Raw genomic sequence first — 16,206 nt, 5'->3', positions numbered from 1 at the left:
CAGTGACAAATATGGGCACACACCCTGTTATGGCCATGTATTCCAACTCTGGAACTCGGGACAAAGCATCAGCAGCTCAATTGTTCTTTCCCGGGTGGTATTCGATAGTAAAATCGTACCCAGCCAACTTACCAAACCACTTTTGTTGTTCTGGAGTTTGAATGGTCTGATCGGTTAGGTTCCTTAGAGCGTGTTGGTCAGTAATGATGGTAAAATGACGAACTAATAAATATTATCGCCACTTGGAAACCGCTTGAATGATTGCAAACATCTCCCGGTGATAAGTGGAGGCTTGTTGCATATGGCTACTCAGCTTTTGGCTAAAGAAGGCCACTGGATGCCCCTCTTGCGTAAGGACGACTCCGATGACCACCCCAAACGCATCAATTTCTAATCAAAATGGCTTGGTAAAGTTCGGAAGAGTCAGTACAGGGGTGGAACTGAGGCAATTTTTTAGAGTTTCAAAAGCAACTTGCTGAGAAGGGTCCATTGATAAGCATCTTTGCGAAGTAAATTAGTCAAGGGTGCGGCAATTGAGGCATAATAGTGGATGAATCTCCTGTAGTATCCCATAAGACCCAAGAAACTATAGACATCCTTGACTGATCTGGGATGAGGCCAGCACTAGATAGCCATAATTATAGCTGGATCAACAGATAACCCGGTACTTGAGATCACATGGCCTAAATAATCCACCGATTGTTGGCCGAAAACACACTTTGACCACTTGGAAACCTAGTAGTTTTTGTGCAAGAGCTGTAGAACCAAGTGAAGATGCTCCAAATGTGCGGTCCAACTAGGGCTGTACACAAGTATATCGTCGAAGAAAACCAAAACGAACCGACGCAAATAGGGGCGAAAAACAGAGTTCATAGTGGCTTGAAATGTGGAGAGGGCGTTTGACAACCCAAACGGCATAACTAGAAATCGTAATGTCCCTCATGAGTACGGAATGCCGTCTTCCCAACATCCTCAAGCCGGACCCTGATTTGGTGGTAGCCGGAAAGCAAGTCTAATTTGGAGAAAAATTGGGCACCATGCAATTCGTCAAATAATTCATCAATGGTCAGAATAAGAAATCTGTCATGAACCGTTACTGCATTCAAAGCACGATAATCCACATAAAAATTCCATGTCCCATTCTTTTTTTGCACTAATAGAACCGGGGATAAAAATGGACTGGTACTCGGACGAATGATTCCCTCTTTTAGAATGTCACCCACCAGTTGTTCCATAATATTCTTTTGAAAATAAGGGTAGCGATACGGTTTAACATTTACCGGTTTGGACCCTGGTAATAAGTGAATTGCATGATCAAGCGGCCGAGTAGGTGGTAACCCGTGCGGTTTCTGAAATACCTGGGAAAATGAGTCCAACAATTCCGCTATCTCCGGTGGTGGGGCATCTGAAACTAGGGGAGCATCAGTCACCAATTCCAATCGATAAAAAGAGGAAATAGCGTGCGTGGCAGCCATGCGGCAAAGACTATGCAATTGAACAGGTTGGAGCTCTATAGGAGGATCGCCACGCCAACTGTAGCGTTGACCTTTATAGTTGAACTCAAATAGACGAGCCCTATAATTAGTAATCACAGGTCCTAATGTGGCCAGCCACGATACACCCAAAACTAAATCTGAACCATGTAGAGGCAAAACATGAAAGTCCAAGGCGAGAGTACTGCCCTGAATGGTAAGGGATACCTGTCTACAAACGCCCTCATAAGGCAAACATTGACCACTACCGACCACCACAGAAAAATAGGGTGTCGACTCAACTTGAAGCTGCAAGAATTGAGTGACTCGAGTCTGGATGAAGTTATGTGTGTTGTCGCCGTCAAGTAGCACTTGAACGGGAGAGCCATTCACATGACCCACGAAGCACATCGAATTAGGTGAGGTTCTGCCAGCCAAGGCATGGTAAGAAATTGCGGAATGTTCTTGAACCTCCAAGCATTGGAGTTCCTCAACTAGGACATTATCGGAAACAAATGGTTCCGGTAATACCACAACATTGTCAGTTTCCTCAACAAGTAGCAGTAGGTGGAGCCCCGCCTTACAACGGTGGGTAACTGAGTATTTTTCGTCATAGTTAAAGAACAAGCCCAATTCTCGATGGTGATACATTTCTGTCAGTGTGAGGCGTTTAATCGGTAAGCGGGCGGTACTGGAAAAAGTGGTCTGTAGAGGTTGAACAGGCAGAGAAGAAGAAGTGAGGTCAGGCATGGGTAATCGAGGTTGGGTCCTTGAAAAAGCGGGTCGAGCAGGCACTTTCTTAGCAATTAAGCGTTGCTCATGGATATGGGCCAAATCAATTACCTGATCCAGTTGAGTAAGTTTATGGGCCTTAAAAGATGCAAGGATATCGGGTCGTAGGCCCAAAAGGAAACACTCCACTAGAAACTCCTCAGGTAGCGACATCGTTTCATTAAGCAGGGACTTAAAATGACATTGAAAATCAACTACTGTTGAGGTTTGTTGCATCTTAGAAAGACGACCAGCCGGTGAGAGCATATGATGTTGACGAAAGCGACACAACAATTTATCAGCAAAATTGGGCCAATCGCTAAGCTGCTTATTCCGATAGAGCCATCGATACCACTCGAGTGCCTCACCATCGAGGTAGAAGGAGGCCACTGTCTGTTTATGCTCTACCACAATACCGTAAAAATTGAAGTAACATTCAGCTTGAAAAACCTAAGCCTCTGGGCGAGAACCATTGAAACGTCCAAACTCGACCAACACCGGTTTATAGCGAGGTGCAGAAGATCCACCACTATGAACGCCATATGCACCAAGCTGCACCACATAGCCAGCGTATTGAGAAGCCTCAGTTACCGAAAAATGACCGACAATATTAGCTACCTGTGCAGCTAAATCCTGAAGCACCACAACTTGGATTGCCATGACAGTGCACATATCAGAATCAGATAATTCAGCGGACAGTGAAGCCGAGCAGAATGAAAGCACCAATGTAACAATAGTGATTTCTATCCCAAACTAACTACGTTGATTGGAAATAACCGGATGATTACAGAGGAAGTAAATGACTAAAATTATAAAGGAATATCACTAGAACTCTTAAGGATAATAAGAAGGGGATGAAAGAGTAGAGAATAACAGAGGTGAGAATCAGAAGAGACTACTCATTGCTTGCATATTCATAATGATATCCGGTTATTTATTCTATCCTAACAACATGTTGCATCCATCACGTGATCAGCCAATACGCACAACAAAATCTGTTAGCTTCTTTGGCGTTTTCCTCTCACGTAAACTTCTTCTCAAAGTTTCTTTTTGTCCTTCCACGTTGGCGTCCATCTCACTATCCGTGTCAGCTTCCTGAAGGATTGTCCTACTCTCCACCTTAACATCTGGGTCCATAACATGGCACTTCATTTCTTTTGCTTTCCATAAAATGAGATGGCACTATCATCTACTAACTTTTGCATCCCACACCGGAACAATGTTCCAAGGATGAACACTCTTGGATTGTTGCTCGTGCATCTTGCAACCCCTTTTGTTTTTTCTTGTGACAAAAGGAGAAGCTACATCTTCTGGTCTTTTCCTTTAGCTTGTCCTTTTTCAATGTATTATGGCCCAAAACTTCAACGGAATGCTCAATCTCGGCTACTGGACAAATAATTATATTTATCGAGAGCCTTCTGCCCTAAATCTCTTTTTCCAACGATCAGAAATGGTGCCCCGGGGAAGGAGGTTTCTGAAGACGATGCTCTCGAGGCCGTGGTCTTAAAAGTGGATTAGGTTCTTTGGATTTTATTTTTGATTCTTTGTTCCTGTGTTAGTACCCTTCGTGGGTGTCGTAGTTTTACTTTGTATTCATTTCTTGGAAATATAAAAGAATCCTTTTGTATCCCTTTTGGCCCGTGTTGAATTTTATTTTATCTTTACTTGTAAAAAAAACTCGATTGTATTTTAATGACTAGCCCAAATATCGAATCTTAGGATATAGTAAACCCTTAGGTTTTTAATCGATCAATATAATACCCCTCGAGGTTCTCGTTAATCCTCGAGCTGAGCTTAAATGTGAACTCGGAACATTGTGATTCCCGAGTGAGAGCAAAATCTCGAAATAAAGTTAATCCTTAGATCTTTTTGTAGTCCCCAAGTGAGAAATTTCTCCAACTCGGGTAGCCCTTGGGCTTAGCAGTCGAGCGGGCATTTTCTCAAACTTGTAACAAAGCTGGCCCTTAAGCCTTTTTATAGTCCTCGAGTGAGAAATTCCTCAAACTCGGATAGCCCTTGGGCTTAGTAATCGAGTGGATACTCTACTCGAACTCAACTTGTAGGCTTCCCTTTATGATTTTTGATGAATTAGTCCTTAATACCTTGATCCTGATGCCAATATCTTGACATCAACGACTGAAGTAACTGAAAAGTTGCTTTTTCTGCGATTCCTAAGGTCATTAATTGGAGGCGGTTGACGATCGGCCTTTTGGCTTCCCCAGCACGCTTAAATGATCTCTATAAATAGATAAATTTCACAACCTTACAAACTCTATTCTCATATTGTTCTCAAAGTCTCATTAGCATTTTTCAATTTCCTTGAATTTTCCCTTCTCTTCACTATCAACACTCTTCATTTTCTTGGATTTTCCACCTTGCGATGGCTAAAACCTCTAAATCAATTTCTCAGAAAGGAAAAGCTTCTTCATCTTCTCGACCGACCAAGAGTAAACCGGTAGTGCCCATTCATATTGAGGATTGCATCCCCCCACTATGTGAAATAACATCCGATTCAAAATCGAGAAACCTGCATCGACATCAGGCCGATGCAAGCCCATGTCTCGATATGTTTGTTTGGTGACCAAGGCCGAGCTCGAGCAAGTAAAGGAGGATTGCAAGTGGGATAATAAAAAAATAGTGATTCCTTCCTCCAAAGAGGACATCACTACATATAAAGCGGGGTATTTGAGTGTATATACCTACCCATTTATGTTGGGTCCTGCAATTTTGGTTCAAGGTCCCATAGATCCAGTTATTCTTGACTTTTGTCAATGATACCGAGTGACGTTTGGCCATATCTACCCCACATTCTGGCAAATCGTATACTTAATCAAGTTCTTTTCGCGCCAAGTTGAGGGGATGTCTTTTACCCTCGACCACCTGATCAGACTGTACAGTCCCCGACTTTATCAAGGGGGTTTGATAAAATTGCAACTCTGATCCTTGAAATCTCTTTTCTCTAGTATTAATGAGGACAAACACAGTGGGTAGATGAGCCTGTTGTCTCTGACCTGATTACTGCTGATTGGATGTCGTTCCCCGAGGAGTGGAACATGAAATGTGAGCACGTAGCAGGCTGATAGCCTACTTTCTTTTCTTTTCCCCGGCTTTATATTTTTCCTTGGTGTAGTACCTTTACGATGGTGCAACCACTACTTGGTTTCCTGGTGGGGTCTCGAACCTCGAGGGCTAGGTTCGAAAGCTGACCTCCACCTATTCTTATTCGGATCGTTGCTGGCAAGATCTGGCCAAGGGTCGATGGGAGGCCAAAAACCATGGTGAGTTCTCTTGTTTGTTTTCTTGTGCTTCTCTCATGGGGTACTTACCTCGATTTCATATAGGTCTTGGATACGCTGTTGATTTGTGGTCGGCCCCGGCTGATGAGGTAGAGGTTCCGAAGTCTTCTAAAGAAAGAAAAAGAAGAAGAGAGTCACCTAAGAATCCTCTAAAGCCGAAGAACAACATGGCTCGAAGGCCCAAGGCCGATACGACGGTCTTATCTTCGTAAACGGCCCAACACCTTCGGGATTAAGAAGAAGAAGATGATGACGAATGCTTGCTGGTAACTTGTGAAAGAAAAGATGTCAGTGCTTCAAAGCCTATCAAGCCGGTGACGGTTGATGTGGCTCATTCCAGAGTCCAAGAAATCTCCGAGGAGAGCTCAAACAAAGTCCCCGAGCCATCGTGTAGGAAAAAGGCACCTCACCTAGGAGGCTATTTGGAGGGAGAGGCCGAACGACCTAATCCCGAGCCTCTTCAAATAAAGGAGAATGCCCCGAGTTGATCACTTAGGGTAATCAATGTGGATGATTCACCTCCTGGCCCCAAGTTCTCCGAGGGACAAATCCGATATGCTTAGAATATGAGGTCTTATGAAGTGGAAGGAAGCCATTAAGGGCATGACATCTTTCGAGAATGTCTCACAGGGCTTGAAGATGGCCCTGACCCAGATGCTTATTTCATTTTTGATGAGGCTCGTAGACTCTTTAAACAAGCGAGTTTTCTGTTCTTTATGCTTGCGCCTTTGTTTTAGCTGTTCTGAATCTATCTTTCCTTCTTCTTTATAAAGGTTGTAGTGCTCCATAAAAAGGCATTTTCTAAGTCTGGAACCGATCTTTCTCGATGCGAGGCTGAGCTTAAGAAGATTTTGGATGAGAGGGAGGTCGTCAAAACCCTCTATGCTAAGAAAGATATGGAGATCTATGATCTACGATCTACGAGTTGAGTTGACGCAGCCATGCCAAGGACAAACCAAGTATGTTGAGAAGGTAATACAGCTCTCGAGGGTCTGTTATGCACTTGTTTGTTTTGGCGACTGACACTTTAATTTTGTAGTTTCATCAGAAGGCCGACTTGGAGTCGCCGATTCGGGAGGAGCTTAAGATGAAAGAAGCTGAGGCCCTGGGGTGGAGGCAAAGTATGGATAATCTCGCCTCTGAGAAGGAAACTCTAAGAGAGCAGCTAGCTTCACTCAAAACCTAGCTTCGAAGTGAGAAGGAGGAGAGCCTAGCTCGGGGCCTCGAGATTGAGGAGCTTAAAGCCAGATCTGCTACTGAGCTGGCCAAGGCCAAATCTGATGTTGATGCAATTATGTCTTCGTATCGAGCTGATGTCGAAGCAGCTAATGTTCGGGAAAAGGATATCTCTTCTGCGGCGGAGGCTAAGTTATCAAGTACTCTTGACCATGCTAGGCGACAATCCCGGAGGATAACCCTCGAGGAGGTGCACGCTCGCAGCTTCGATCTTTTAGCCGATATTGAAATGGCAAAGATTTTGGAAGAAGAGGTTGTCATTCTGCTTTTCAACGAGGATGATTCAGCCAGTGGTTCTGAGAGTGAAGGAGACAAATATGAAGTCCCCGAGTATGACGCTCTCGAAGGTGCGACTTCTGAAGATGCAGCTGCAAAAGATGTGACCCCAAAATAGTTTTAGGTTACTTTATTTCGTTTCTTTATAAGCCTCCCTGTGTAAATATCTCCTGTAATCATCTTTTGGAAATACGAGGGAAACTTTTTATCTCGTCTTTGGTTTGTGCTGGATTTAACATTGCCTTTATTTTTGGAAGACTTCGTCAGAATGATTGGTTCGAGGATTGGTTTGGGTTTGGGGTATTATAAACCCTTAGATTTTTACCGATAGATACAATAACCCTCGAGCTAAGTTTAAATTGATCCGATGTAAGTTTAGGATATTGCGAATTCTTGAGTCTGGATCTAAATGAGAGAGGAGTCTCGAATTATAAGTTTTTAGCCCTTAAGCCTTTCGAGGTTGGCCCTTGGGCTCTTATATATCGGCCCTTAGGCTCTTTTAAAATTGTCCCTTAGGCTCTTTAAGTTGGGCCGTTAAAATGGCTATACAATTTTTCCTTCATTTTGGCTAAAAGACTTAATGAGAATTTAGTTATGCCATAGCAAGTGTTTTTTGTACCCGTTGGGTTTTTTCGAAGGTTTGACGTATCGGAACCTTATTAGTAATTTGTTTATGTAAACATAATTGAATACCTCTTGAGATATTTTCGAGGGCGATGTTATCGAAGCCCTTGTATTATTTAAGGGCTGGATTCATCGCCGATTTTTTGGGGGATGAATTTATTAAAGTCCTTCGTATTTTGCTTTTGTCGAGGGTAGCCTGATTTAACCGTTTTTTCAATATTTGAAGGCCTTTAATTTATAGCGGAAGTCGAACGTCTACGAACCACATTATTTTGGTCGTAGCCTTTAGTATAGCTGTAGCCTTCGGGTTTGTCACTTGGACTTGTTTCCCCATAACTTTCTCAAACTTGTTTGAAAAAGTTAAACCCCGAGTATATTGGCCTTGGCCTTTGTTTTCGAGGGGGAAGGGTGCCTCTTTGAGGTCTTGTGAGCTCGAATGTGCCTATTTGAGGTTTTATAAGTTCGAGTGTGCCTCTTTGAGGTCTTATAAGTTCGAGTATTCGATGACTTGATACATCGATTGTTGATGATAGTCCCCGAGTATTCGGGTACATTCGGGCTTTCTGCCCTTGAGCCGTTAAATGTGAAAATAGTAGACTTCTTTGCGGCACAAAGTGTTTTGATATAATAAGAATGCTTCTTCAAATAATTGATACATGCATACATGTTTTGTCGCTGGGGGCTCGACTATTCTACATGGACATGGTTCATTTGACCATTTGGTTTATTAGAATATTTCCCTATTGAGGCCCTCCTTGGCGTGAATTGCTTTCTTTGAGAATGCGCCCTCCGAGGGTGATGCCCCCCAGTGTTCGAGGTTGATTGAAAAGAAGCCTTGAATACTTATTGAATATTCCTTAGGTAGCATATAGGTGCTGTCTCGTTAAAAATCTTGCTGGTAAAACCCATTTGGGATAAAACCCGATCGAAGGGAAAAAAGTGCAACGCATGCTTTAAAACCCAAGGTCTTCGAGATGAAAGGTACCTCGATGTTTCCAATCGAACATATGTAAGGAGTCAGTTTTAAATACAAATGGAAAAGGGTGAGATCATACCTTAGCAGTAGTATCGTTTGAGCAATAATGTATTCTAATTGTTTGGCAATTGTTGGTCTCCCATGGTGCTGAGTTTGTAGGATCCTTCACCGACAACTCCGAGGACTTGGTAAGGTCCTTTCTAGTTCGGCCCATTTTTCCTTTATTCGAGTCTCAAGTATCGAGGGTGACTTTCCGGAGAACTAAGTTCCTGACTCCGATTTATCGGATATTGGTCCTCCTTTTGTGGTAGACCTTGCTTTTGCGCGATCCTCACACTATCTATGCCTGTGATATCCTTGATAATCTTGATTTCGATACCTCAGGCCAACTTCGAAGGCACACTTTTACGGGTTAAGCTTCACGTTGCATTTTCTCGCGATCGCAAGTGTTTCCTGCAAACGAACTAAATGGTCCTTTATGCACAGGGACTTAACCAAAATACAAACGTCCATTGTGTTTCCTGCTCTGTTAACTAGGCGTTTACCATTACGATGTAACAATAAGTTCCCAATTTAGTACCAAACGATGTTTTTTCCTGATCCTCCGGGTTCATCTGAATCTGACTGTACCCGGAATAGGCATCGAGAGGAATTAGGGTCTCGTGGCCAGTCATGGCATCAATCATGTGATCGATGTTTTTCATCCTTTAGACATGCTCTTGTTCAAGTCCTTATAATCTATGTACATTCTAGGTTTGCTTCCTTTTTTAAGAACTATTACCTCGTTATTTTAAGAAATTTGGTTACCTGTTGTTGCGACTCTATCGAGGCTGGGGTCGTGATGGCTATTTAGCCTCTTGTTTACCTTTGCTGCTCGATTTTTCCAAAGTTAAGGGCTCCGGTATCGGCACCATTTCCTCGACCGCAAACATCTCTTTGGCAGCATGTTGCTCTCCATAGACAGTTCTCACACCTTCCTCCGTTGGGAACTTCATCATTTGGTGAAGAGTTGAAGACACTGCTCTCATGTTGTGTATCCATGGTCTTTCGAGGAGTGTGTCATACCTCATGTCACCTTCGATGACATGGAACTTCGTATCTTGTATGGTCCCGGCTACGTTTACTAGCAAGGTCACTTCTCCCTTTATTGTTACGCTTGCCATGTTAAAACCATTCAGGATCCGAGAAGCAGGTACAATCTGATCTTGTAAGCCGAGTTGTTCCACGACCCTCGATCTGATTATGTTCACTGAGCTACCTGGATCTACTAAAACACATTTAATTTGAATTTTATTCAAGAGGATAGATATTACCAGGGCGTCGTTGTGAGGCTGAGATAAGCCATCTGCTTCCTCGTCACCAAATGATAAGGCATCCCCAGGCACATAGTTCCGAATCCATATTTCTCTTGTGATTGACATCTTGATGCATTTGAATATAGGTCATCGAGGGATATCCACTCCGCCAACAATCATATTGATTACATGTTGTGGTTCTTCTTGTTCATTTTTCCTTGCATCTCTTTCTCTGAGGTGATTCTTGGCCCGATCGCCTAGGAATTCTAGCCACTTCTTCCCTCAGTTGTCTACAATCTTCTGTTCGATGACCATGTGTGTTATGATACTTGCATATCAAATTTGGGTTCCTTTGAGAAAGATCGGTCTGTATTGGCTTGGGCCACTTGGTGTTTTTGATTCTCTCAATAGCTGAGACGATCCCGGTCGTGTCTATGTTGAAATTGTATTCAGATAATCAGGGAACTTCTGTGGGGTTTGTCTATTTATTGAACCCGCTCTTACTTATGAATCCTCAAGAACTTCAACCTTGATCGTTTCTCTGATCGTTTGGAGGGGGGTTATGGTTCGAACCGCTGTTCCTTCGATCGGCATATGGTTGATACCGTTCTTTGTTGAATCTTGATCCTCGGTCTGTGTCCCTTGGGGGCTTGGCTGCGAATCTATTAGGATGAACTGAGCCCGAAGGAGCTCCTACTGGTCGTCATCGATCCTAACTTTTGACTGATAACGATTGTGCAAATCCGACCATGTCACAGCTGGATATTCGATCAAGTTCTGCTTTAGCTGTCGAGATACAATCGAGCTTCTTTCATTCAAACCTTGCATAAAGGCCTGAACTGCCCAGTCATCAGAGACTGGCAGCAATTCCATTCTTTCCATCTGAAACCTGGACACGAACTCCCTTAGCATCTCGTCATCCCTTTGTTTTATCTTGAAGACATTCAATTTTCTTGTCGCCACCTTTACGGCCCCGACATGTGCTTTCACGAAGGCATCTGACAACATAGCAAACAAATCAATAGAGTTAGGAGCTAAGTTGTGATACCAAATCAAAGCTCATTTTGATAGTGTTTCCCCAAACCTTTTCAATAATACTGACTCGATTTTATCGTCATTCAAGCCATTTCCTTTGATTCCACAAGTGTATGAAGTAATATGTTCGTTAGGGTCAGTTGTTCCGCTATATTTCAGTATATCGGGCATGCAAAACTTCTTGGGAATGGGCATTGGAGCCCCACTTGGAGGAAAGGTTTTTGTATGAACTTTTTGGCATCTAGACCTTTCAAAACTGGAGGTGCTCCCGGTATCTGGTCTACCCGGGAGTTATAAGTTTTCACCTTCTTATCATTGTCTTCTATCTTCTTTTCTCCTGACTCGATCCTTTTAGTCAGTTCCTCAAGCATTTTCATGATTGTGGAGTCAGTCCCCGAGCCACTTTCATCGGGCCTATCAAGCGCTGGTTTAGTGTGCCAGGCGTTTACTGGTCGACGGTGTTTGGAGTTCTGTTCTGACTTTGAAGTGGAGTGATGGCGACTTGCTGAGCTTGCAGCATCTCAAATATCACTTGGAGGCTGACTCCTCCTTCTTCCATTCCTCGTATTCCTTGGCCTCTGGCTCGGGCTTCCCTGCATACATCTCCTTCGGGATCTGCGACTGACTCTGTGTTTAGAGCATTATGCGAACTGATATCAACTGGCTCCATATTTGGCACTTCCTCAGGGTTGATAGGTGGTACACCGACACCTATACTGATGTTTTCTTCGAGACCTTCATTGTCATGGACATGTGCATTTTGTGTGCTACACATGTTTTAGCCTGAAATCAAAGAATCTTTGATAAGAAAAAGTATGAAGAATAACGCGTGTTATTAGAAAACTAGCACTAAAATAATTACTATTATCTTTATCCCCACGGTGGGCGCCAAACTGTTTACCTCGAAAATGTGAGTAATAATTAGATGTGAGTTGTGATTTTAAAGATATGTGATTTATTCTAATACTAGTGAATATACAAGTAATACTAAGCTTAAGTAAGAAGAATTGATGAACCAAACCAGTATTGTTAGAGCAATAGGGGACTCGAGCTCGATTATCTCAGGGGCCTCGAGATGAGATAAGAACAATAAAGTATGAGCTATAAAGTAAAAACAATAAAGCTGAAGAACAATTGTGGAGCACAATAAACGAGAAAAACAAAGTAGAATGTTCTATTGTAGTGAATGAGATGATCTTTACAAATAATTGGGGTCCCCTTCATATAGGAGGGGAAAACCCTAATATGGTACATTTCCAATTGTGGTAAATTTTTTTATTGGTACAGTTGTATAACAACCTAGTACAGACCTGTACTATTTCGTACAAATCTTATCCCATAATTTATGCCCTGACCCATGTGTCCTTGAGAAATTCCTGCTCTTTCTTGAGTCTCATCAAAATTATACTGCCCTTGAGGCGGGCCATGACGGGTTTTCGACTTTCTTCTCGAGGTGCGCACATCCAATCCAGGCTTGATTCTTACTTCGAGCTTCCCAAACTCGAGATCGGGGTATGATCAAGTCTTCGAAATCGAGCTCTCCAATTTCGACTGCATACAAACTTGACTTGTCTTGAATTGAGACGTTGTTGTTATAGTAACCATATTGCTGTCATCACAATAATATTGTAGTTGTGATGACATATCATCACTTTGCTTGTGCTAATTAAAGTCAAATGTTGGAAAAGAAAAGAAGGGAAGAAAGAGTAAAGGAAAATGAAACTCGATCGATCTTGGCGTTTTCTCAATCCAAACTTAGGCCACAAACTCAACAAGAAAGAAATTTTCTTTTCTTATGTACTTCTCAGTTCCCTTTTCCTTGCATACATACATGAATAAGTAAATAATTTCAAACTTTCACTTGCCTACGTTGATGCTATATATGTTTGGTCGAAGTGAAATCAGACATGTGAAAGCAAAAGTTGAACTGTAAAGTATTTCCCTTCTTTGGCAATAATAAAGTAAAAGACAGAATATGTTAAAACTTAGAGGTTTGCAGCCGAAAATTTGAAGTGAAAAAATCTGACTGGTCAAAGCTTTTTCTAATAATAGTTGGGCCCATAAATAAAGCCTCCAAAACAATGCTTCATTCATTTCAATATTACTCTTAATGATGCTTTTTTTAAGAATGAACCACAAATTTCGTATGATATTTTTGATATATCATATACACCTTCAGTTTAAGACTATAATATTCAAAAAAATTCTTTAAACTCTTAAGTTTGTTAACAGTCAAACTAAATTACATAAAATAAAACAAAGGGAATACAAATTTACCTAAAAAGGCCTTATGGAGTGACTGGCAACTGGACCATTCAGTACTTGATTCTATTGATAGGAAAATGCTACAATTGCCAACCTCTAAAATGCCATAATTATTCCTGTTAATTAATTAATTAAGTGGGTCCAAAAGTTTTCGGTTTCAAATGCTAGTAGTACAACTCCTTTGGGCCCATAGAGCATCTCTATCTCTAAAATCATTTATTACTTCACAAAAAAGTCCATTTAATTGGCAGCTCATTCAAACATTCCCCTATTAACATAAATTATAAATATAAATTATATTATAGGTGAGTGGTTTGGTTCTTGATAGCTCTATCTTTAGCTACTGTGTTTAGGATAAATCAACCTTAAAGACAAGTTGTATGGTCGCAGGTGTCTTGTTATTCCTTAACCATTTGCGGTCAGGCGCGGAGCTACAATTATGCTTACGAGTTTGGCAAAACTCGATGCTTAAACCCGTATTTTTGTTTAACTTAATATATACAAATAATTTACCTAGAATTCAGTAAGCTATATTTTTGTGGAACGTAAAAACATAAACTCAAAATTCTAACTTCGACTCTATTTAGATTGTTATGTTTAAAGAAAGAAGGAAAAAAAAAATCATAGTCCTAGTCTTAATCAAATTACATGAAATGACGGCAAAATAAATCGGCCACTATAGAACCAGGCCGACATCAAACGGCTGACATCTAATGGATTTGAGACAAACTCTTTCAATTATTTGAGTTGGTACATATGCTTTTCAATTTAAATTTAACAAACGCTACCTATCTATCAGAATTTATATCGCATACTTTCATTTCTCATCACAATATTCATATGTACACACACGTGTGAAATCGTTCTATTATAAGAGTGGATGATATATTGTCAACAATTCAACCACTATCGTCGTGACAAGTGGTATTGTTCAAATGCATACGTTTGGCAAATATTAATGTGGCAAATATAAGTGAGATATTGAAATATTGCTCGGAAGAGAAGTTTAAATAGAATAATACGCTCAAGTACAACTTTAACTTTCCAATATTACTCTCTAAACTTTTAAGTACAATATTTTTTTTCCTAACTTCAACTAAATATGGTGGAAATGCCCACTTAAACAATGGAAAAGTACTGCTAGGAGTCTCACTATTTAAAGCCTACCACTACAAGTGGTACTAGATTACTATTAATATCTCAGACGAAGGTTTGGCTCACGAAAGATAAGTCTGTGTATATTATTAGAAGTTCCTTCATTTATGGGTGGATTATAGTAGGGGGGTGGGGCTAAAGGGTACACATAGTGGGAGGGAATCTTAAACTTTGGCCTTTTGCATAGTTAAAAAAGGAAAAAATGGAGTAACAATATGGAGTTGTATTCCTTTGTGTTTAGTCAAAAAATAATAATGGGGTGGAGAATTTGGGTGAGTGCCCGTTCTTTCGCGGCCATGGTATAACATCATTTAGAACGTAACTCCTCTTTCTCCACTAAAGGCTATTTACAATATAATATCACGACCATACAAGAGGAGTTAGGCATATGGTTGATCCTTACCAAAAACAATCTATAAAGAGTATATACAGTTTACTATAAACGTCAAGTTTTTTCGAAACCAATTTTTATATTATTATTATAATATATGTTCTATAAAACAACACTTCACTATAATATCCAAAAATATTCGGAACAAACGAGGCTGTTATAAAAAGGTTTGACTGTATAAGATATTGCAATATCACGGTAAGGACAAAATGTTGCAGTTTCTAAGCTAGACGCAAGGGTTTGGTTTGATCGGTTATTTTGTAATAATACTTTTATCTATATGAATACATGAATGGTGCTGAGAGTTCTTAATTAAGGTCTGATGTTGTAAGTATTCATAAATTGGGATTAGCGCATGACTTTTCAAGTACTTGATATAGCAAATCAGTGTCGTATTAAAGTGGCTGAATAATATTAAATTTTTTATTTACACATAAAAATACGTCAACCTCAATGGCCATATTGGTCATTTTAAGTTCGATTGATAAGTATTCCAAAGGAATGTTGTTCGAAAACCCTATAGACAAGCAATCAATTTTTTGAGACAGTATTCGTATCATGCATGCATCTTATTAGACGCTAATAATTGTTATTTTAGTAAAGGAAAAAAAAAAAAAAGATTCGACTGTTTTTTTCAGTTTAGTTCATCTAATAGCATTAGGAGATTTAATTTATAAAAATAACAATTAGATTGCGCTAACCAAGTCAAGCTCTTCCAAATAGATAAGTAGAAATATATATTTCTTTTCTGTTTCAAATGAATTACTAACCTAGAACGAGTCAGTTATATATATCTGAAGTTGCATAAACTCTATTCACTATCCTATCTCTAAAGTAAAGTTGGTGGATCATTAATTCCAATATCTTTCAATTAAACCACATCAATCTGAAAATAAAAGCCATTAATTAATTCAGAGTGTCAGTGGTCCCTTAAATTGAAATACAGTGTAAATTTAATTTTGACACTTAATATTGCCAAGGCCAACTTGCCAAAAAATGGCCATGTCAAACTTATACTGATTGTGTAGATAGGATGCAACAAAATACTGATTTTGTATTTTCCTTTTTTCTTTTTCTTTTTTAGACGCAACCTTTGGTGGGAAAAAAATTATAATCCTGTAAGGGAATAATTAATAGTTTCTTGAATAGTGTTGTAATGTTCGATTAGATGTAAGTGTTTGGAATATTGTGATAGGACTGTAGAAGGAAGAGACGGATTGTGATTAGTGTATTTTATTGGTCACAAGCAGTAAAAAGGCTAATTCAATGTTTACACTGCCACTAATAAGTTTTAATTATTTTTTTCCAAGTGCTTGCATAAATATAATATGCCCTATGGTTGTTTTTATTCGACACTTAAGTTTTTTGTCCAGTTTTATATTACTCTACCCTGTAGAACTAATTAAAGAATCTG

At 40.3% G+C, this 16,206-nt stretch overlaps 2 protein-coding genes across 2 annotated transcripts; both read right to left on the bottom strand.

The window, feature by feature from the left end:
* Positions 1–920: 920 nt before the first annotated feature.
* Positions 921–2,417, bottom strand: LOC104223314 (uncharacterized). The gene has a single exon (XM_009774729.1). It carries the CDS (start codon positions 2,415–2,417, stop codon positions 921–923), a length of 1,497 nt encoding a protein of 498 aa, XP_009773031.1.
* Positions 2,418–9,496: 7,079 nt separating this feature from the next.
* LOC138889980 (uncharacterized) lies at positions 9,497–10,072 on the bottom strand. Its single transcript, XM_070173329.1, has one exon. The coding sequence runs from the start codon at positions 10,070–10,072 to the stop codon at positions 9,497–9,499; it is 576 nt and encodes a 191-aa protein (XP_070029430.1).
* Between the last annotated feature and the right edge of the window lie 6,134 nt (positions 10,073–16,206).

Source organism: Nicotiana sylvestris, chromosome 4, assembly GCF_000393655.2.
Source record: "Nicotiana sylvestris chromosome 4, ASM39365v2, whole genome shotgun sequence".
Lineage (NCBI taxonomy): Eukaryota > Viridiplantae > Streptophyta > Magnoliopsida > Solanales > Solanaceae > Nicotiana > Nicotiana sylvestris.
Note: the sequence above shows the minus strand (reverse complement) of the source record. Positions and strands in the feature narration are given on the sequence as shown.

What these genes read in the sequence shown, in the direction of transcription:
- LOC104223314 (XM_009774729.1), bottom strand. Translation starts at nt 2,417, where the DNA reads ATGTCGCTACCTGAGGAGTTTCTAGTGGAGTGTTTCCTTTTGGGCCTA.
- LOC138889980 (XM_070173329.1), bottom strand. Translation starts at nt 10,072, where the DNA reads ATGTCAATCACAAGAGAAATATGGATTCGGAACTATGTGCCTGGGGAT.